This window comes from Lissotriton vulgaris, chromosome 1_1, assembly GCF_964263255.1.
Source record: "Lissotriton vulgaris chromosome 1_1, aLisVul1.2, whole genome shotgun sequence".
In the NCBI taxonomy this organism is placed as follows: domain Eukaryota; kingdom Metazoa; phylum Chordata; class Amphibia; order Caudata; family Salamandridae; genus Lissotriton; species Lissotriton vulgaris.
Genome location: NC_141685.1, coordinates 446,794,581 through 446,816,202, shown reverse-complemented (window position 1 = coordinate 446,816,202; position 21,622 = coordinate 446,794,581). Strand labels below are relative to the sequence as shown.

The window sequence follows — 21,622 nt, the reverse complement described above, 5'->3', positions numbered from 1 at the left end:
GGAACTGTTCATAGATGCCTTGAATTTTCCTATGAAAAAAGCCAGGGAGGCCCTCAAAGACACCCAAAGAGGGGATTGGACTGTTTTTAGTAGCCGTAGGGGATGAATAGGAATTACCTACTTTGAACAGTTCACACAGATGGTTCAAAGCTTCTGAAAGGACACAGCAATGAATGATTTTTGAGCCAACCGGATGGACGCATGATAATTTTTAAGAGCAGACTCATAAATCACGTTTGTACCCTTGTCATAATTCACTCTCTATTGCCTTTCCAACTTTTTACATAGGGATTTCTCCACCCTAAGAGAATCGGAAAACCATGGTGCAGAGGGTTTAAGACTCTTTCAGAAGCACACTTTGCAGGGTGAAGTACTATCAATTTCCTTCATATTCCAACCAGTAAAGCTGAGTACATTGTACTCTAAATCCTCAGTCATCTGACAAGGAAAGGACTGAAGAGACTCCAAAAATGGAGACTGAATTATTTTATACCAGGGTCTGAACAACTTCTTAATGGCTGTTTGAAGTTCTGCGGGAGTCGAAGTAACAACATTGAACAGGATCAATATATGGTCCGACCAGCTAAGATTCAAAACTGATTTCACCTCAACAATCAAAAGGTTGGCCAGAATTCGGTCCAGTGTATGACCAGCAGTGTGGGTATGCACTTTAATTAATTTCTCAAGATTAACATCTTCCATAGAACTAAAAAAATTGCTGAGCAAGTTTATGATTAGGGTCATCCACATGCAGGTTCAAAACTCCTAATAACATGTAATTAGCATGAAGTGGATAAAATGGACCTAAAAGGTCAGTCAGAAGTTGTAGGGAAGCAGCTGTCGAATCCGGAGGCCTATAAATGAGTGCACCAGAGACAGCAAAAGTAGGTCCTAAAATAATAGAAAACGGCATGCTCTCAATATTAGGATTATTAGGGAATTTTGCAAATGAGCAGAAGTAGACTGACCGGTTTATAATTCCTTCCCCGCCCCCATGTTTGTCCACTCTATCAAAGTGCTTAATCAAATAATCTTGAGGGCCATATCAGTAGCTGAACTTTCCTTAAGCCAAGTCTCTGTGAGGAAATGTAAATCCCATTTCTTGTCAATTAAAAGATTAAAAATATCCAAAGGCTACTTAGATAAAGAACAACAGTTAAGCATACTTGCCATAATGAAGGTATCAGGGAGAGAAGAGGTGAAAGAGTCAGCTTCGCCTAGAGGAGTCCGACCCTTGACCTTATTGCTTTGGGAGTTACAGAGTATTGGAGCTTCATTTGAGAAGTCACACCTGGGGCAATCAAAACTTTCACCTATTTTGCCAACAGAGAGCTCACCTTCATGATCATGAGGTAAGGTGTGAAAGGCAAGCAACTCCGCTTTAGAGTAAGTGCTGCGGGCTATAATATGAGAAGGCAAACCAGCAGCTGGGCTGGCGCTGGCCGCGATCTGGAAGTGCACAGGTGAGCTTGCGTGTGACCACACCAAAATGGCAGCTCGATGTCAGAATGCTCACTATACAGGAAGTGAGTATGAGTGTATCAATGCGCAAATGCGCTTATTACACTTACAACAAATCAAGGCAAGTGTGCATTAAAATCAGGGTAAAACAAGTCTTTTAGCATCAAATGGTATTTTCTCCCAAATCAATAAATCTGTGTTTAGTATAAGCCAGCCCACAGTACAAAAAGTGCCACGCTGTACCAACTCAGATCAGTTCGTGGACTGAGCACACAGAAAAGTTACCTCCTGCTGATTCCGTTTTACAACTGAACAGATTAGCCCCCCCTACCCCCAAGTGAGAGAAATAACAGATTCAGCAGTCACTTAAAATAAAATCAAGTAAAATGATGAACGACAAAGATTCAGCAATCAATTGAAAACAAGTAAAAAGAAAAGAGTCAAATCGGGTAAACAGTCCCGGGATGCCAGATGCATTTTCCTTTCTGATCAACACCTAGAATTCTAGACCTTATCCCTTCTCATGATTGCCCTGCTAGGGCCATTCCTGGTTCATTTCCCAATTAACCGAAAAAATGCAAGTCGTCAACAATATGAAGCATGATCGGAAACATAAGATTAGTGGAAAGACTATCAGAATCTTCCATGATGTTTTTGATTGCATCATCCGAAAGGCACAGAGGTCATATCATATTTATAAGCATGCAAAAATATGGTATCAAAATTCCCTTTAAGTTTCAGCCTATATACTGTGTCAAGAAAGTACAAAACACATATTTAGTGGCCCTGATCGTATGGAGTGCGACTTGTGATAGTAAATTGGGTGAAGCAGCTCTTTGACCCACATCTTTCAGAAAAGACCCAACACAACGAAATAGTAACACTGCCCAGCTTAGATTCAAGAAGCATATGAGACGACTGAAATGGGCAGAGGTGATGAAAGGATAGATTTGGCTTATTAGGGAATCTAAAGAAGTCATCCTGAAGTATCCAGAGGGCTATAAAGATCTGCATATACTAGTTGTTGTTTACTAGTAGTAGGGTATGGTGTTAGACTCCAACCAGCCCAAGCACTGCAGGAACGTAGCATGCACCAATCCCCTTAACTTGCCCGTTGGACCCCCACAGGTCAAACTCTATGAGGGCACCAATGGACCCGAAAAGAGGGTGGTAATGTTGAGGAGACACCAAGTCTTCCACCCTTAGTGATGAATAGGACACCGCTCCCTCCTTCTTTACGCTTCTGCACCTATGTACAAGGGGGAACAAAACAATCCCTTCATGTATCGCTACTGGTAAAATCAACACCAACCCTCAATGACCATGCCTTGCAAAACATACAAAACCCCTCTTACCGATGTGATGTGCAGGCTCTGCTTCGTAAAGGTAAGGAGTAAAACCTAGAGAAAGTAACACTCCGGCAACTGCACTTAATCTCTGTAGTATGGAAGTGGAGGGAGCTTTTGTAGCAATGTCCATAAAAATAAAATATCTAATGAGGGGAAAAAGGTCTTACTATGGTACTTGCCACCGCCTAAAAAAAACCCTTCGTTTTTTAACCCGAGGGACAGGGACAGAGGGAAACCTTTCGGAAGCCCCAGAACTAAACCAGCAATGCCTTCGCGGAGTGACCCAAAACGTCACTTCCGCACAAAACGAAGCAAAGAGCAGTCCCAGCAAAGACGCGCTGAAACCGCCGAAGCTTCGTCTAACCTCCGCGTTGCTTCTTTCATCAACACGAGAGAAAAACATCTCCGTGCAACGCGAGTGTGAACGGGAGCCCCCGAACACACTAAAACAAGGGAAAAAGTGCTGGGGCAAAAATAAGAACAGGGATGAGGGAAGGGGAACCCGGGAACCCAACACAGCCTAACTGACTAATAGGAGAAACGAGGGGAAAGGGAAAAGCTAACCCTTCTCACGAGCCCGTGAGTAAAAGTAAGGCAAAAAAGGGACTTAGAAATAGCAGGAAAAATCTCTGCACAGCAACAAACAGCAGCCAACAACCAGGGTAGGAATCCAAACACTGCCAATATCAAGCATCGAACCACCTTTTATCCTACTTCCTTTGTCATGTGATGTCAAGGCATGATCATAAAAAAGGGACTAACCCGATTCCTAACAGTACCCCCCCCAATGATCCTCCCCACAGGTCGGGGCTTCGAGGGGTGTTGTCTGTGGAATAATCGAACCAACCGCGGGGCGTGCACCCCCCCCTGCTGGTTCCCATGTCCTGTCCTCCTTTGTCTACCCTTTCCAATCCACCAAGTACATAAGGCGACCTCTGACACGCTTCGAATCTAGAATAGCCAGAACTTCAAATTCCTCCTGCCCATCAACCAGAACAGGAGGAGGAGGCGGTAACACCTGGACTGATGGTATGTAGCCTTTAAGCAGAGATGTATGAAAAACGGGGCGCAACCTATATTCTTGTGGTAACCTGAGCTTCATTGCTACGGGGTTAATAACCTGTAGTATGGTAAAGGGACCCAGAAATCGGGGCTGCAATTTACGAGATCCTTGCAGTCTCAGGTTGCGTGAAGCCAGCCATACTAGATCCCCTATCTTGTATGCCGGAGCATCGACTCGATGTTTATCCGCCTGTGCTTTCATAGCCCCCTTTGCTTCTATAAGGCTGTCCCTGGCCAAATCCCATATGTCTCTCAATCGCTCACACACGTCATCGATGGCTGGCACGCGACCCGTGGGCTGTATAGCTACCGCTCTAGGATGATACCCAAGTGAACAGTAGAAGGGTGTCATGCCCAATGCGGAATGCACACTGTTGTTATAAGCGAATTCCGCAATGGGCAGAGCGGTTACCCAATCACAGGACAAAGACGCTATCAGACACCTTAAGTATTGTTCCATCGTCTGATTAGTGCGCTCGGTCTGACCGTCGGATTGAGGGTGGTAAGCCGAAGATAAACGTATCTCGGTTTTAAGCACCTGACACAGCTCAGTCCAAAAGTGTGAGACGAACTGCGACCCCCTGTCCGATATAATCACCACCGGCAACCCATGCAACCGCACAACCGAAGACATAAACACTACCGCCATCTCCTTTGCAGAAGGGATTTTAGGAAGCGATATGAAGTGGGCCATTTTGGTGAATAAATCCACCACCACCAATATGGCGGTGCAACCAGCAACTGATGGTAGATCCGTTACAAAATCCATACTTAAAGTATGCCATGGACCAGGCGGTACCTCCAAAGGCTGTAAGAGTCCGGAGGGTTTACAATGCGATGGCTTGCTGATCGCACACACAGGGCAAGCACTCACATATCCTAGAACATCCTTAGTCATGGACTCCCACCAGAACCACCTCGTACACATTTCCTTGGTTTTCCTTATTCCCGGATGGGCGGCTAGGGCAGAGGAATGACACCACTCCAGTACCTCATCTCTCAGCACAGGGGGAACAAACATCCGGTTCTCATTATACAAAAGTCCATCTTTCATTGATATCTGGGGTATGGACAACCAAGGCGCCAGATCTAAGTGGCTCAACCGTTCTTTCACTAGAGCAGGAAAGTCTTCCACAACCAAAGCCCCTATAATCCTTTCCTCTGCTATTATCGCCCTGCTCTCCTTCAAGGAGCCTTCTTCCTTCACCTCAACATGTATTCGGGAAAGAGCATCGGATTTCACCTGTTGGGCTGCAGGTCTGTATGTTATGATGAAGTCATATTCATTAAAGAATAGAACCCATCTCATCTGGCGAGGAGTTAAGGCCCTGGCAGAACGAAAGAATTCTAGATTCTTATGATCGGTGTAGATGGTAATGACATGTCTGGCACCCCATAAATAATGTCGCCATTCCTCAAACGCCAGTTTGACCGCCAGCAACTCTCGTTCTGCCACGGTATAATTACGTTCAGCTGGCAACAATGTTTTAGAAAAGAACGCAATTGGATGCATATGACCAGTGGCTTCATCCCGCTGTGACAATACCCCACCTACAGCACACAAAGAAGCATCGGTTTCTACAAAATACGGCAGGGCAGGGTCAGGATGCACCAATACTGGTGCAGACACGAACTGCCTTAGCAACATACGAAAAGCATCCTGAGTCTCACTTGTCCAATCAAAAGGGACGCCCTTCCTCAAAAGGCGAGTCATTGGAGCCACAATGTCAGAAAAATGCAGTATGAATCGCCGGTAAAAATTTGCGAAGCCTAGTAGCACCTGTATTTGTTTCACATTCGTTGGTACTGGCCAGGTCTCTATAGCCTGAATCTTTTTCGGGTCCATCCGGATGCCTGCTGCAGATATCACAAACCCCAAAAATTCTACTTCGGGAGTACTAAACTGGCACTTCTCCAGCTTAGCATATAAATGATGTTCCTGTAAAGTCTGCAAGACCTGTGACACATGCTTGGTATGGTTGAGCCCTTTCTCTGAATAAAAAAGTATGTCATCCAAGTATACTATGACTGTCTGATCCAGGTACTGGCCAAGGACTTCATTGATAAAAAACTGAAACGCCGCTGGCGCATTGCACAAGCCAAACGGCATTACCGTATACTCAAACAGTCCGTACTTTGTTTTAAATGCCGTCTTCCACTCATCTCCTGGCCGAACCCGTATAAGATGGTATGCGCCCCGCAAGTCTAACTTGGTGAACAGCGTCGCCTTGCGGAGCTGATCCAGCAACACGGAGATGAGTGGAAGAGGGTACCGGTTTTTAACGGTGGCCGAGTTCAACGTTCTGTAGTCAACACAAGCCCTCAAGGACCCCTCCTTCTTCGGTATGAAAAATATAGCCGATGACACTGGCGAGGAAGAAGGACGAATATAACCCAAGAGCAACATCTCTTCAATATACGTTTTCAAATGGGCCTCCTCAGGCTCAGACAGTGCATAAACCCGGCTGCACGGCAACGGAGCCCCTGGTATTAAATCGATCTTGCAGTCATACGACCTATGTGGCGGAAGGCCTTGGGCACATACCTTATCAAACACATCCTCATAAGCTGAATACTGAGAAGGAATAACACTCGTTTCAACCATGGCGCAGGACAAGGGATTGATCTGCTCAGCTTCCACAATATAACAATTCCTCAAACAATGTACTGAGTCCAACGTTACCAATCTCTGTACCCAGTCAATCCTTGGGTTATGTTTTTGCAACCATGGGACCCCCAACACCAACCCAAAAGAAGGTGCATCAATTAAATCAAAATCACACTTTCCACGTGTCCATTCTCACACAACAAACCAAGTGGAGCAGTCTGTCGAGTGATACACCCCGAGGTCAACTCTGTCCCATCAATAGCCCCTACTGGCTCAGGCTGTTCTTTCAGGTGACAAGGAACCATCAATTTCTCAGCCATCGAGATGTCTATAAAGTTTCCAGTGGCCCCCGAATCTAGCAACACTGACACAGGAACGCGTTTCTGCGCTGAAAGCAGCAATTGGGCGCTAATCACAAAATGTCTTGGAGCTTGGTCTAAGGCCCCTACAACCTCATACTGCTCTTTTCTTTCTTTACCTGAACCTTGATCTACTTGTATACACGCCACCTTCTTGCCAAACCCTACACCTGATGGTTTCACAGGGCAATCTCGCGCAAAAGGGCCCCCCTGTCCACAATAAAGACACAAATTCATCTCTCTTCTCCTTTTCTTTTCCTCTGAAGTCAGGGGTCCCCTTACTCCACCTATTTCCATGGGCTCTGGTACTGATCTACTCTCCCCTGTCGACTTCACCTCTGGTTTCACATAACTCCCTCGGGAAGACTGGAACCGGCTACGTTCTCCACGCCGTTCCGTCACCCGATGATTCAGTTTCACCACGAGATCGATAAAGGCTGCACAATCCTCAGGCGGATCCACCACCTGTGACACTATGTCCTTCAATTCCTCACAAAGTCCCTGATAAAACAGGGACGTCCTTTTCTCGGTTGGCCAATGCGTCTCGGCTACTAATCGATTAAAGTTGGCTATATAAGACAATAAGTCCTGCCTGCCCTGCCGTAGTTTCAACAATTCAGCATCACTAGCCTGCATAAACGCGTGCTTAGCAAACAGACCCCGCATCAATTCCTTAAATGCCTGATAGTTATACAGCACACGGTCGTTGCTTTATACCAAAGGAATCGCCCATTGGGCCGCGTTGCCAGCCAGGTACGACAGTATAAAAGCAATCTTAGCAGAGTCGTCGGGAAAGGCATTCGTTCTACACATAAAGTGCAGCTGACACTGGTTCATAAATGTGCCGAACTTATCGCTCTCTCCTGTAAATCTCTCAGGGGGGGCCAAGGGTACTGCCACGAGGGTCGTTACTGTTACTGCTATGGGATTACTGCCACTCGTAGTACTTGCTCCCGCCCCTCCTGTATACTGAAATGTAGCAGGCTGTATACCAGGGCCTGTTCCCCTGCTCGATGCTTGTTCTCGGGCTCTTACTGCCACCAACTCCTGTTTCAATCCTACATTCTCCTGTTGCAGCTCCTGCACCTGCGCTTGGAGGGTATGTACGGCTCCAAAAATATCCTGCATTGTGGGACCACCCGTTCCCCCACCTAACGGATTCCCATCCTCTTCCATGCTAGTCCGGGCAGTTCTGTTATAACGTGGGCTTGATATTCTGTTAGACTCCAACCAGCCCAAGCACTGCAGGAACGTAGCATGCACCAATCCCCTTAACTTGCCCGTTGGACCCCCACAGGTCAAACTCTATGAGGGCACCAATGGACCCGAAAAGAGGGTGGTAATGTTGAGGAGATACCAAGTCTTCCACCCTTAGTGATGAATAGGACACCGCTCCCTCCTTCTTTACGCTTCTGCACCTATGTACAAGGGGGAACAAAACAATCCCTTCATGTATCGCTACTGGTAAAATCAACACCAACCCTCAATGACCATGCCTTGCAAAACATACAAAACCCCTCTTACCGATGTGATGTGCAGGCTCTGCTTCGTAAAGGTAAGGAGTAAAACCTAGAGAAAGTAACACTCCGGCAACTGCACTTAATCTCTGTAGTATGGAAGTGGAGGGAGCTTTTGTAGCAATGTCCATAAAAATAAAATATCTAATGAGGGGAAAAAGGTCTTACTATGGTACTTGCCACCGCCTAAAAAAAAACCTTTGTTTTTTAACCCCAGGGACAGGGACAGAGGGAAACCTTTCGGAAGCCCCAGAACTAAACCAGCAATGCCTTCGCGGAGTGACCCAAAACGTCACTTCCGCACAAAACGAAGCAAAGAGCAGTCCCAGCAAAGACGCGCTGAAACCGCCGAAGCTTCGTCTAACCTCCGCGTTGCTTCTTTCATCAACACGAGAGAAAAATATCTCCGTGCAACGCGAGTGTGAACGGGAGCCCCCGAACACACTAAAACAAGGGAAAAAGTGCTGGGGCAGAAATAAGAACAGGGATGAGGGAAGGGGAACCCGGGAACCCAACACAGCCTAACTGACTAATAGGAGAAACGAGGGGAAAGGGAAAAGCTAACCCTTCTCACGAGCCCGTGAGTAAAAGTAAGGCAAAAAAGGGACTTAGAAATAGCAGGAAAAATCTCTGCACAGCAACAAACAGCAGCCAACAACCAGGGTAGGAATCCAAACACTGGCAATATCAAGCATCGAACTAAAGGTAGGACCACCTTTTATCCTACTTCCTTTGTCATGTGATGTCAAGGCATGATCATAAAAAAGGGACTAACCCGATTCCTAACATATGGGACACGGGTCTCCAGTGTTTCCGTAACAAGAGCTACTTAAGTTCAATATTACCCCAAGCTACTATTATTCTTAGCCTTGTAATAGTGGTCACATCAGACCAGATTATATTAGTGGCTAAACTATGCAGGAGTACCAGCAGTAATCACTTATGTGCTCACCGCCAGGGTTGCCAGCAGTAACTTAAACAAGCATCTGCATGTTTTGGTTTTAAAACATAAATAAAAGGCATTGTCATTTACAATGCCAATAGCTTAAACTCTCGCAAATGCAAGACCTATTGCATTCCAAATGCTTGAAGACATCGCTGAGGGGTCTCCTTCCGTCTCCCATGGCCCCTGAAAAGGTCCCGTTTGCTACAAGTTAAACAAGCCGGTAGTCACAACTGCACACGAGATCCTCCTGCAGTAAGAGAAACTCATTACAGAAATAGTGCTTATAGACTAAAGATGACGTACAGTGTAACAACCGAAGTAAAAGGGCCAGTCCTCATCAAAGGTTGCAAATGAAGACAAGGCAGTACTAAGGAGGGACTAACAAGCCTAAAAAGGAATCAGAAGCAAGCATTTATGAAGGACAGTGACACAAGCCAATGACAAATATGGATGGAGCTTCAAATACATACTCCAATACAGCATGACTCGCAGAGAATCGCATGCGCTGCCCAGGCTCAATCTAAAAAGTCGTTGTCAATTTGGAATCCATGTACATAGGTAATACACAACAGCAATAACTGCATTACTAGTGATACCAAAGTAATAATATTGGTAATAGGTCTCAACAGCTTCACATGATTTATCAATCAGCTTTCAAATTATTTTGGAAATTCATCCATTTTTCTTCAAACATCATCTGAGTAGTTCTAAAAATACATACATTTACATCTTAAATACACACATTTCAATGTTGGTATAAATGTATACAAAAGCTTCTAATTTATTAAGATGGACTGCACCCAGGAGAGCTACTCCAAGGTAACTCAACCAGTAGTTCATGACTCGTTGGAGAAGCCTGGTATTGTGTACGTGTGCTCCATCAATCACTAAACTTTTGAATGTCAGGAAAGGATGGGTGGAGGAATTGCTTGCTTTACATATTCCTCTAAGGGTAGGATGTAGGATTTATCTTCTACATGTCCATCCCCTTAAGCCTTGTGAAAAACACACAGAGCCTTCTGGCTTAGTAGCAGACCATCAAGAGATACCTTTCTGAATCCCTGTGTAGCAATTGTGTGGACTTCTATACCAGCTCCATAGTGTCTGATTCTTTGGCTCTGGATGACTGTGATTTGGTGGAAAACCACAAATCCTTTGTAAAAAATTCTAGGGAATTACCAACACCCGGATGCTGACAATTTCACAGTTGTGGATTCCTTCATAGTACACATAAAGGGCAAGACACTGCCACACTTTTTCCAGAGAATGAAAAAAGGCAGTTTGCTAGTGACCCAAGGAACCAAACCTAAGCAAATGTTCTGGTGGTATCGCTCAGTGTTTCAAAAACAAGGAACTTATTCATCTGTTTTAATGAAGGGATGGGGCAGGGATATACACCCTAGCACCGTCCATGGTGCCACTCATTACACCTATTCTCCCCATTGGCTAATAACGATACACACCTGATTGAGTCCACTCCTCCATTTTTCATACATTTGTTCAATAGGCTATATTAAAGAGCTCTCTGCAAGGGTCCATGAAAACCAAGGTTTGTGGTCGTCTTCATGGTTACCTGTGTGAAGGTATGGTGGCTATTAAGGATTGGATGGCTGAGAACTGCTTGCGTCTCAATTCAGATAAAACGGAGGTAATGATCTTCGGAAAATTATCCCCACAATGGTCCAATACATGGTGGCCAACTTCGCTTGGAGCCCCCCCAGAACCGGTGCATAAAGTTAGGAATCTGGGAATTGTCTTTGACGATAATCTCAGTTTCGCTAACCATGCCAACCAGGTCGCGTCTTCTGCCTTCTACAAGCTCAAGATCATTAGAAAAATCCTGCCCTACTTACCCGAAAGTACAAGGAAAACAGTGGTGAGCTCCTTAGTACTCTCATCACTTGATTATTGTAACGGACTCTTTGTAAACGCGCAGGCAAGGGTGGTGGCCAAACTGCAGCTTATTCAAAATGCTGCTGCAAGGCTGCTATCAGGCATCCCCAGATTTCAGTCCACTAAGCAAGCAATAAGAAACCACCATTGGTTAACGGTGAGAAATCGCATCAGATTCAAGACCTTGTGTCTCACCTTTAAAGCTCTCAAGGGTCAGGGCCCAGCGTTTCTTAAACAGAAACTATGCCACTACCTCCCGAAAAGATCTCTCCGATCAGAACAGAGACTTCTTCTGGTAGTGCCACGAACCAGGACTGTTAAATGGGGTGACCGTTGCTTCATTAACTCCGCAGCCAAACTTTGGAACACGCTTCCAATGGAACTAAAATCGGCACCCTCACTACTCCAATTCAGAAAACTTGTAAAAACGTGGCTATTTGACCAATAACCGTCCAGCACAAACATTCCCTAAGGTAGATACCGCGATAACCAGAGACTGCTAGCATAAGTCACAGCGCCAAGACACCCACGGGTAGATGCTGAGCTTTATAAATGTTTAAAATAAATAAATAAATCAACTCCTTTGGCGCTCCAATTGACTGTTGTCGGTCCCTAATGGAGAAACCAAAACTGTTGCCAAGATACAGGCACACTGACTAGAACAGTTCCTACCAAACATTATTCATCAGGATCACACCAATATTGTCCAGTAATGTAACTCAGCCAACTATGTTCCGATATTTCTTGACTGCTGGCACCTAAATATTATAAAACAGAAGATTACTTGGCCATTCTCTTCGGTGGCACAGAGAAACTAAAAACATGAATTAGAGGTAATAAAGCATTTGAATCCGGCTTGTGGGCTTTGTCAGTCTTCTGCAAATTCTTATGCTATATTACAACATATCTGATAGAGACTACTAGCCGCAGATTCCTTAACGTAGAATTATCCCCAGGCGTGGGAGTGGATCTCGAAATGTTTTGCCCAGCATCCCTACACGCCGGGAGGACGGCATCACGCGATCCGCCCAGGCGTCGTCCGCGTACGTGACGTCAGCGGGGTCACATAAGTCCCACTTGGCGTGTCTACGTCAGTTTTTTCCTTTTCCGCATGCAACGCTGATCCGATTCTTGCTCTGGGCCTGTTTAGGCCCTTTTTTCCTTCGATCTTTGGCGTATTGTGGGAACAGTGCACGTTTGCCTTCAGGCTTCAAAACTTGTTAGTTTTGTGGGCGCATGATGTCGGCGAAAGACCCTCACCTCATTTGCATGTGGTGCTTGGGGGAGGATCACGGCTCCACGGTTGAAGCCGAAGTCGCGGCGGGAACGTTGCTTGAAACTCCTCTCGGCTCTCATGTCCAGATCGGCTTAGTCTCCTCGCTCTGCTTCTGCGGAGGGTTTTCAGAGTGGCCGTCATCCTCATCCGTCTCCTGTCCCGCAGAGCGTCGCTACCCAGTGGGTGAGTGTCGCAGTTTGTCCTCGAGGGCTGGTTTCCGGCCTGTTGGGGGTGGGGGCTCCTCGCGGGTGATCCCTCGTCCCTCCCCAGGCCCTTCTCGTCCCTCCACGCAGGCGGCCGCCGAGTCGGAGGTCGAGTCGGCCTTGGCGGCGCCACAGGGTTCGGCGAGCCCCTCTCGCCCCCCTATTGGGTGTAGCTGGCGGGGGGCTCCTTGTCGGTCCCCGGGGCCCTCTCGTACTTCCGTGCAAGTGGCTGCCTCATCGGAGGGCGAGTCGACCTTGGTGCTGCCGTGGGGGTCAACGGACCTGTCGAGGCTGGCTGGGGACTCATTGTCGCTCTCCAGGTGCTGCCTCGTTGGAGGTCGAGTCGGAGCTGTTTCGGCGCCGTCCCTGGACTACCTTGGCTCCAGTCAATCCCCGGGCCCCGGCGCTGTGTGATGAGACGGAGGCCTTTCCTTCCGCTGTGGTGTTGGATAACGATGACGCCCTGCTCCAGGTTGCGGACTCTACCGCACCGTACAGGCATCAGGTGGTGGATTTGTTATCAGACGTCCTCTCTTCCCCAGAGGTGGGGTGCCTGCTGGTGTCGTCCTCACTGGAGACAGGTTGCCGTGTCGTGGCTTTTTCCGCAGCGTCGCCGAATGACGGATGCGCGCCGTCGCCGCTGCTTTTGCCGGAGGAACCACAAGTCCCCCACTCTTTGGCGCCTCTTATTCCCTTTCGGGTCTGGTCCTTGCCCACTCCGGTTGGCTTCAAAGACGGACGCCTTAGCTTACAGCCGTCGCCCATGGAGGAGCTGCTTTTTCCACCCCGGGGCCCTACGGAGGCGGGTGCGGCCTTCGCTCGCGCTGTTTCCAGTGCTGTGGCAATTTTGTGCATGGGAGATACGGCGTCCCATTTCCCCGCGGACCATCTTTTGGAGGTTCTTCACCAGGGCTCTGGTGGGAGGCAGCTGCTGCTGCCATTTGAATGTTCGCTCCATTCTTCGCTGACTGGGACTTGGGGGCGTCCCACCATGGGGGATCCGGTGCCCCAACACCTTTTGCACTGGCACCTTCCGGCGCTGCTTGACCCAGCGTGTCTTTCACTTCACCCTGTGGCCCCCATCTGCGGACCGCCTTTCCTTCTCTGCCGTCACTGTTGGCTCCACCCTCCCGGGAGGCCTGCTTCCTTGACTCCTGGGGCCGCAATATGTTTGCCTCCACCAGTGCGGCTCTGTGGGCCCTTAACACCTCATGTGTCCTGGCTATGGCCACGTCTTGTTTGTGGGACTCGGCCAAGTCCCTTGGGTCTGCAGCTTCGCAGGAGGGTGCTGGTGTGAACTTGCAACACCTTGCGGTAGATGGCCGGTAGCTGGCGGCGTTTATTTTCCGCTCTGGATATATCAGAGGTGCTGGGTCGTGCCATGGCCTCTTCAGTTGCCCTTTGGCATTATGCTTGGCTTCAGGACAGTGTGCGGGAGCGGCTGGTGGATCTCCCTTTTGATAGCGCCCTATTGTTCCCAATCCTCCTGCGGAATCCTCCTCCTCCACCTCAGTGACCTGTGGGTTGGTTTCGATCTTGTGAGCTCTTCTTTGGTTGGGGCGAGTCGCCCACATTGTGTGATCTGTGTGCTTCATATTCCTGAGAGTCCTCCATGTTGGGACTGTGGCTTTGTTGGCTGCTGGCCGGCCCTTCTTCTGTGTGTGATTTGTTGAAAGTTGTTCACACCAGGGTGGCACTGAGATTAGGCCTCCTGTTCTTCTCTTGACTGCTTGATAAGCCTATGGCAGATTTTTTTTCCCTGTTGCTCTTTCAGTTGTCCTCTGCTGCAGAAGTTTCTTCCTAAGAGGGTTCCCATGTTGGGACTAACATACCCTATGTGGGGTACTGGTAGCTGTTATATAGCTTGCTATATGCTGGGGAGTTGTGGTCGCCTTCGAGCCTCTACCCTCTGTGGTGCTTATGTACTTGCAGGTGCAATTTCCTTGTGCTGAATGTGATTGCCTGGGTGGCACCCCGAGTTGTCCTTCTCTGGGGTTGCTGCGCTGTTCATCAGGTCTGGCCTCCTGTCTGCGGCCTGGTGTCGTGTCTCTTGTCTGCTCCCTTTGGGTCATGTGTGCATACCCCTCTTTGTGGTGCGTCCGGGTCTTCTTCACCCTCATGTTCGCTGGCCTGGGGGTTGGGAAGGTTCTTATGTTCCTCCTCTTTTTGGGACGCAGCCTACCGAGCTTCCTGGGTAACCCGGGCTGTTCTTTCTTCTACCTCCCTGTCTCCTTGGAGCCTCTGGGTTGCTCTTCTTCCTTGCCTTGGCCTTGGATGGCGGTTCTATAGCCCTGTAAGGACGAGGGGTGCTTTGTTCTCCCCTTGCCTTGCCTTGTTTCCTTGGTTGAGTGGAATGGATTCCTCTTTTCTCCTTTTCTTCTTCCCCCGCCCCCGGTGGGATCGGTGGCGTTCTGCTATGGGGGTTCCCCTTGCCTGCGGGGACAAGGATGCTCGCCTTGTCCATTGGCCTTGTCCCCTGAGGGGCCCTCTGTTAGGTCCAGGTCGGTGGGGCCTTTTTGCAGACGCTCCTTCCCCGTAGGTATGGTTAGGGTAATTATTCTACGTTAAGGAATCTGCGGCTAGTAGTCTCAATCATATGTACGTGTTACTTACCTTCGGTAATGATGTATCTGGTAGAGACGATTCTAGTCGCATATTTCTTCACGGTCCGCACTTCCTCCCCGTTCTGCAAGGGCCTTTGGCTTGGTCTTCTGCACTCGCCTCCCGGTGGGTGGCTGTATCTTCTGTGAGTGCATTATTTCGCTCTTTTGACAGGATGAATTGTTTTGTTCTTGCTCCTTCCTCCTCTTGACTCTTTGGAGGATAGTTATATGTTCTCCTGTGCCCCTCTGCTCTGGTCCAGATTAGGCGCTTGATTTCACTTTCTTCCCTTTCCTCCCTCTTCCCTTGGTTACTGAGAGTTCTGGTCCGTCTGCTGCCTTCTGGGTTGGGGTCATCTCATCGTGCCCTTGCTACTTGTGGGGGTTGTCGCACTCTGTACTGGGGTTCCCTTGGAGGTTTGTCGTTCCTGTTTGTCTTGAGACCAGTTTCCCGTTCATTGTTCCTGGTTAGGGTTGTAGTCCTGCTGTATGTTGTGACAATTTTGCATGTGTTTCTTGTCTCCAGAGGGGGCTGTCTACATCCTGGCAGGGTGCTCGTTCAGGGATGTTCTCTGTTCTTTTTATTTCCCAGCCTTTGGCTGCTGCAGTGTTGCTACTGCTTCTTATGGTGTTGTTCGCCACCATTCTTTTTCAATTTTTTCTGCTCTTTTGCACAGTGTTCCCGTAATCCCACAGTTTTGTCTGATGGCTCCACGTGTGACGCGTAAAAGTTCACAGAAGAAAACTGACGTATGTGTTTTGGGGTGGAACTTATGTGACCTCGCTGACGTCACGTACGCGGACGACACCTGGGCGGAGTCGCTTGATGCCGTCCCCCCGGCGCGCAGGGATGCTGGGCAAAAAATGTCTGGATCCAGTCTCACGCCTGGGGATAATTCTACGTTCTTTACAGTTAGCACATAATAGACTGGTTTTTAACCAACACTGCTGTGTCTTACTTTTTGTAAAAATTCTGTTTCAGCGTGTTTGAATTTGAGAGTCAAATCACCAACACAACTCAACCCCCTGTGTGTGCCTGAATGTTCCTTCAGTTTTTTTATCAGCTCTAGGTGCATTAAGAACATATTGTGATGGATACTTCTAATTGCAGATTCCTCACCTTTAGGAAATTCCCCAGGCACCAGACTTGATCCAGAAGCTTTTTTAGCAGTGCTCCTGGCTTTAGTGGCTTTGTATGGCTCAGCAGTGGCTCCGTACCATCCTGGAAATGAAAGAGTGGAGCAGCATTTAAGAGCCACAGATGCGCACCAGCGTAATTTCCTTTTTTTCCTCCCCATCCCTTCCACTTTCATTGGCCTTTTAATGAGTCTTTAAAAAGAAACCAAGTGTGCTAGAGAACGATGTCCCCTCTTAGAACTACAGGTTTTGAACCATACCGCAACTGTAGAAGACAGTTGGCGATCATGGCCCATCACAACATATCTCTGGTGTTTGGGTTCAAGTATGACCTCATGCACCCGGCGGCTATCTGGACCAAGAAGCAAAGCTATATGTTTCCGAACACATGAAGAAGTTGTGAGTTTTGTGTTAAGTCCTACTCCCACTCAAAGTAGAGGGCACTGACTGTCGAAGTTCAAACATAAACACAAGAAAGCGAAGCGGGACTCTACCCTATCCTTCCACTCTCTGTCTTAGGAGAATGCGGAACAGTGTCACTGTATCAGTCGGTCCTCCTCCAGGTTCTGTAGTTGTGGAGAAGATTTCCCAGTTGGTCCTGGTGTGCCCCTAATTTTCCAGGCCATTGGCGATGTCACAACAGATCGAAGGCTTTTAGGAGGCCGTGTTGCAGCTATTTGGCACTCTTCCCTCTCCCTCTGGCGTTTCTTTAGGGCCTAAGGATTCACAGGGGCCCTAAGTCACGTTATCTCTGGTGGATCCGTCCTCTGCACTGTCTGGCCTCCTTCGACTCGTCACAAGCAGCGTATTGGATCCAGTACAGATTTGCACCCTGACTCCATGACCTGCGTTAGTACCTCCCTTATCGACACCAATGCCACAAGTGACGGAGGAGGATCTGGTTCTTGTTCCAATGTCTGACCCTGAACAGACTTCAGCAAGATCCTTTCTGATGTTGCACTACAAAATTACTAAAGCTACCAGTTACCATAAAACCTGATTATAATCATGTGCCCCCACTAGTATGGATGTGCCCTCAGAGGCCCCATTATGTTGATGTTGACAGTTGTAACCTGGACTTACGAGAGTTCAGTTCGCTTGATACTTCCCCTGATATAGGTTTGAACTCGGCAGTTGGACTTTCAATGCAAAAAAGTGCTTCATTTGCAGTGATAATTCCACAAGGTGTTTGGCCTACAACTGCCCTCTACTAAAGTTATGACAAATGTGGAAATCTACAGCGTGGTCCAGCTGCATCTATGTCCTCCCTCAATGAGTACCTGGTCAAAGCCCTGTTCTTGCCACCTGGCAAATATTCTAAAGGTAAGGAGTCTGCATTTAGGTGGAGCATTCACCAGAAAGAGAGAGACTGAACGTAACTTGTTTATTTTTGAGATAATCAAGGGTCTACATTGATGGTGATGTCCATGTTCTTCTTTCTGTGCTTGTGGTTCATCAGGGAGTTAGATTTGCTTGTCTAAACCAATCAAACAACAGAAAGAAACTGTCAATTGACTCTATATAGTTAGCTGCATGTGTTGTGTATTTTTACTGGGTACCCAGGCAGTCTTTTTACTTGGAAAACTTTTTTTGTCACCAAGACAGATCAGAAATACTTATAAATAAATAATAAAAAGACTGCTCACTGTTCTGGTCCTTGTGTTTATGAGAAACCATATTTTACGGAGAAGGAATGTTAGATTGCATCTCCCATCACCTGGCTTGTATCTTTTGTAGGAACTTGCCGCACCAGTTCCACTAGTGGGAAAATCTGCTAGTGCTTTTATTCTTGTGAAGAAGTTTGTTTCAATTAGTAACATGAATATCTTTGTCCTCCTGTCGATCCTTAGTCCCTCTTCTTTGTGGATTATCTCAGAAGATCACTTTTACACCAGTAGTGAAGATTGTTTTTGTTACACTTTATAGCAAAGTTGCGTTCACACCCAGTAGAACAAGTGATACTAAGGCAAGATTGTGTTAACTCTGGTGGCCCCTGCGACCCAAGTGTATGAAAGGCTTTACAGTGAGGAGATAATAAATTAATCCGAGCGGGATGGAAGAGGGCAATTGTTTACACTAGAACCAAGGATATATGCAGGTAAAGTAACTCCATTTTGTTTCCTGCTAGTTACAAAATAAGACAAGGCTCAGTTATGAATTGCTGCTTACATTCCTTTGATTACTTGTGTTTCTCTTTGTGTCATTAATGAGCAACTTGTTGACAGAATCAATTTTCTGTTTTAAAGGGACCACTTGAAGTTGCCCAGGTTTTTCTTTCTGAAATTCCCAATGATCCGAAACTTTTCAGGCATCATAATAAGCTACGACTCTGTTTCAAAGACTTCACGAAAAGGTATGCTTTCTCTAACGTTATTGCCATTGTTGAGTTAATTCTACTTATTGCAGGTTTTTTCAGCAGTACACCTATCATCCTGTAAATTGTTTGCAAAGATGGCCATAGGGCAGTTATAAAGAGTCCAGGGGTCTAATGTATTAACTGCATTTTGTTCAAACCTCCAGCCTGGCCAAAGTCTATGGCTGTGTGAGTCAAAAGTAGCATTTTACAATGAACAAAAATGCACTCTTCAATAGAAATGCTATTTTCGAGTCCGAGGAAGATTCAGACATGCTTTGCTGCCTTATAATTTGTAGCAATGCTTTATATGGTTACTATCTGTGCAGGGTAAGATGATATCCATTTACAAACTGGAATGTCCATGGCATATCGCTTATGGAGACCCACCCGTGTCTCCAAAAGAAACCCACATATTTGTTAAAGCAAAATACCCCATCAAAGTAAACAGCACACATTTCCCCGTTTAACGAAAAACAATGTATTGACGCAAACTACATGATCGTTCAGTACCAAACACATTTAAGGGAAAGGTGTGTGCCAATGTGAAATGTATTATTACTGTAATGTAAATGTTCATAGTTCAGCCAGATCATTATGCACCTTTTACAAACGTATGTCTTTCAGGATGAGGAAAATGTGTCTATTTGCACTGGTTAGAGCTAGATTTTCAGGTTGCAGGCGCTTTTCTTTCTCTGATCAAAGTATCAAATTAAATTCTTGAAACATACAGGCAATGACATTTTCGTGTCAATGGTTGCTTTACCTTAAGATACTTGCAAGTTGATGGTATTTGTAAGGAAATTTACCAAAACTGTTGAAATATGAGGACATTTTAAAAGTGGTGCTTTCTTTGTCCATTAAAAACATCACTGCTTAAACATCTAGCCCGTACAGTAGATACGTTTGTTTTCTTGGCTCTGTGATGGAGAAGGATTTCACTGTTTTGTGTATTGGGTTTCAGTTCAGTTGGAGCAGTTATCCCACAAAGAGTATAAATAACTGGCTGCAGGAACCAAAATACCAGGGTTAGCAGAAGTGCTGTTGCACACCTTTGACTTGCATTGTTCTCATCCTTAAACACCTACTATTTGCTAGTGAAGGTCAATAGGAAAAGCAAGGATTAGTAATTACATAACTTAAGCATGTTGTTAGACATTACATTAGAAGTAACAGCATAAGTGGCCTTCTAGCGACATCGTTCAGGTAATCCATAGGCATAGTCACTTGTCTGACACCACTTACTTCTCTAAGTATTTCTATCTGGATCCAGGGCCGTTGAGCAGCTTGCCCCTCGAACATTTCTTATTAGGTTCACTCATAACCCTCTAGACATTACCAATGTATCTCAGCTCCAACAATAGTTCTACTAAGAAATAAGTTCTCAGTTACTGGGTACAGAAGAGCCATACACAAAAATATGAAGAGGTTTCCTTTATGGTAACACCAGAACGTTCCATTAATAGGTGTGCTCTTTTTTGTACCCTCATGGATGGATGCACTTGAGTCACAGTGGCTATACACTGTTTTCATTCTAACAATTGTGTAGAAGATTTCTATTGTGCTATATGAGCAACAATCCCCAGTGGTTGCCTTTAGATGATACCTACTGCCCTAAGAGTACTAGATTCACCATAAAGGTTACTTTTCATTAGCCCCCAAGTGTAAGGTCTTGCACTAGCAATATATTACTATTGTACATTTATACTTTTAATGTGCTTTCTGAGCTACAGCTACATCACCAACAAATATTGCTTTAAAATATTGCCTGTTGCCTTTACTTAACATAAAACGTTTTAAAATTATTGCTACTTTGAGCTTCTTGTGCTGACTTATCATACCATACTTTGCCCATTATATTCAGCCAACTTTTCTTATTCTGTCCATCTAACTTGCGCTTCTTTCGATTCATCCTTCCTATCATTAGAAACCTTGTCGAAAATATGGACTTTTCTCCTTTCAGCTTGTCCATTTGTGGCCTTCTTTTTACGTCTGTGTTAGCCAATACCTTTTGATTTTTACTAAAATTATATGTATATCATACTTTCTTTTATGTGGAATTTTGGTAATAGGATTATTGGATTAATTGAAAGTGTAATAGAAGTACACAAAAATGAAATAGTGGTGAATAGCTACGAATTTAGTACCTTTGACCAAGAAAAAAGCATGTTGAAACAAAGTTGTGGTAATCTTTAAAATTAGTAACAAGCACTTAAAGGTTGCCTAATGCCTTTCTCTCAAATGTAGGTAACTTCTTTGTCCATTGTGTCGCATTAGGACACTCAGGACAGGGGAACACAAGTGAACTATATGCAGGGGACATTCCTTTCCCTACAGTCTGGTGGAAGTTTTTCCTTTAGCACTAAATATGTAGTTGGAAATGTGTAATTTGACATTGGCCTTCCCCTTTTTACATGTGGCTCTGTCATTTCCAGTTAAGGGAACTACCCACTTGCATTTTTACACTTGCAAACCACCTGAATCAATCCATTCGGTATTGCTGCATGCAACGGTCCCACATGTACCAGCATACACGTAGCAGTGTGCTCCTTGCCTGCCCAGTGCAGTTTTACATATACAATGATTGATATGTTGTTCTAAACTCGAACGTTAAATAACCAAAAACTCCTGAGAAACAAATATTCTTTAGCCAATGGTGACAAATATACCCAAAACTAAAATTAGGTTTTGAAAGAGTTTTGTGTTGTCTGAAATAAATCACTACCCATTTATAACTATCCTATTGGGAAAAATGTATAAGAGGCTCTATTCGGTGGTAACTTATTTTGTTTTGTTCTCACAAAGTTAAAAAGAGAAAACCTTTTTAGGTTGAGCCTACCAGAAAGTGAAGCTGTCTG

At 46.0% G+C, this 21,622-nt stretch overlaps 1 protein-coding gene across 11 annotated transcripts in view; it reads left to right on the top strand.

Annotated features, from left to right (window-relative positions):
* DOCK7 (dedicator of cytokinesis 7) overlaps window positions 1-21,622 on the top strand; it is an 864,306-nt gene that overhangs the window by 821,010 nt on the left and 21,674 nt on the right. For all 11 annotated transcript variants that reach the window (XM_086953476.1, XM_086953469.1, XM_086953439.1 and 8 more), the window contains one exon: window positions 18,658-18,764. In XM_086953476.1, coding sequence (XP_086809602.1) covers window positions 18,658-18,764 — 107 coding nt within the window. The remainder of the gene's footprint in view (window positions 1-18,657; window positions 18,765-21,622) is intronic.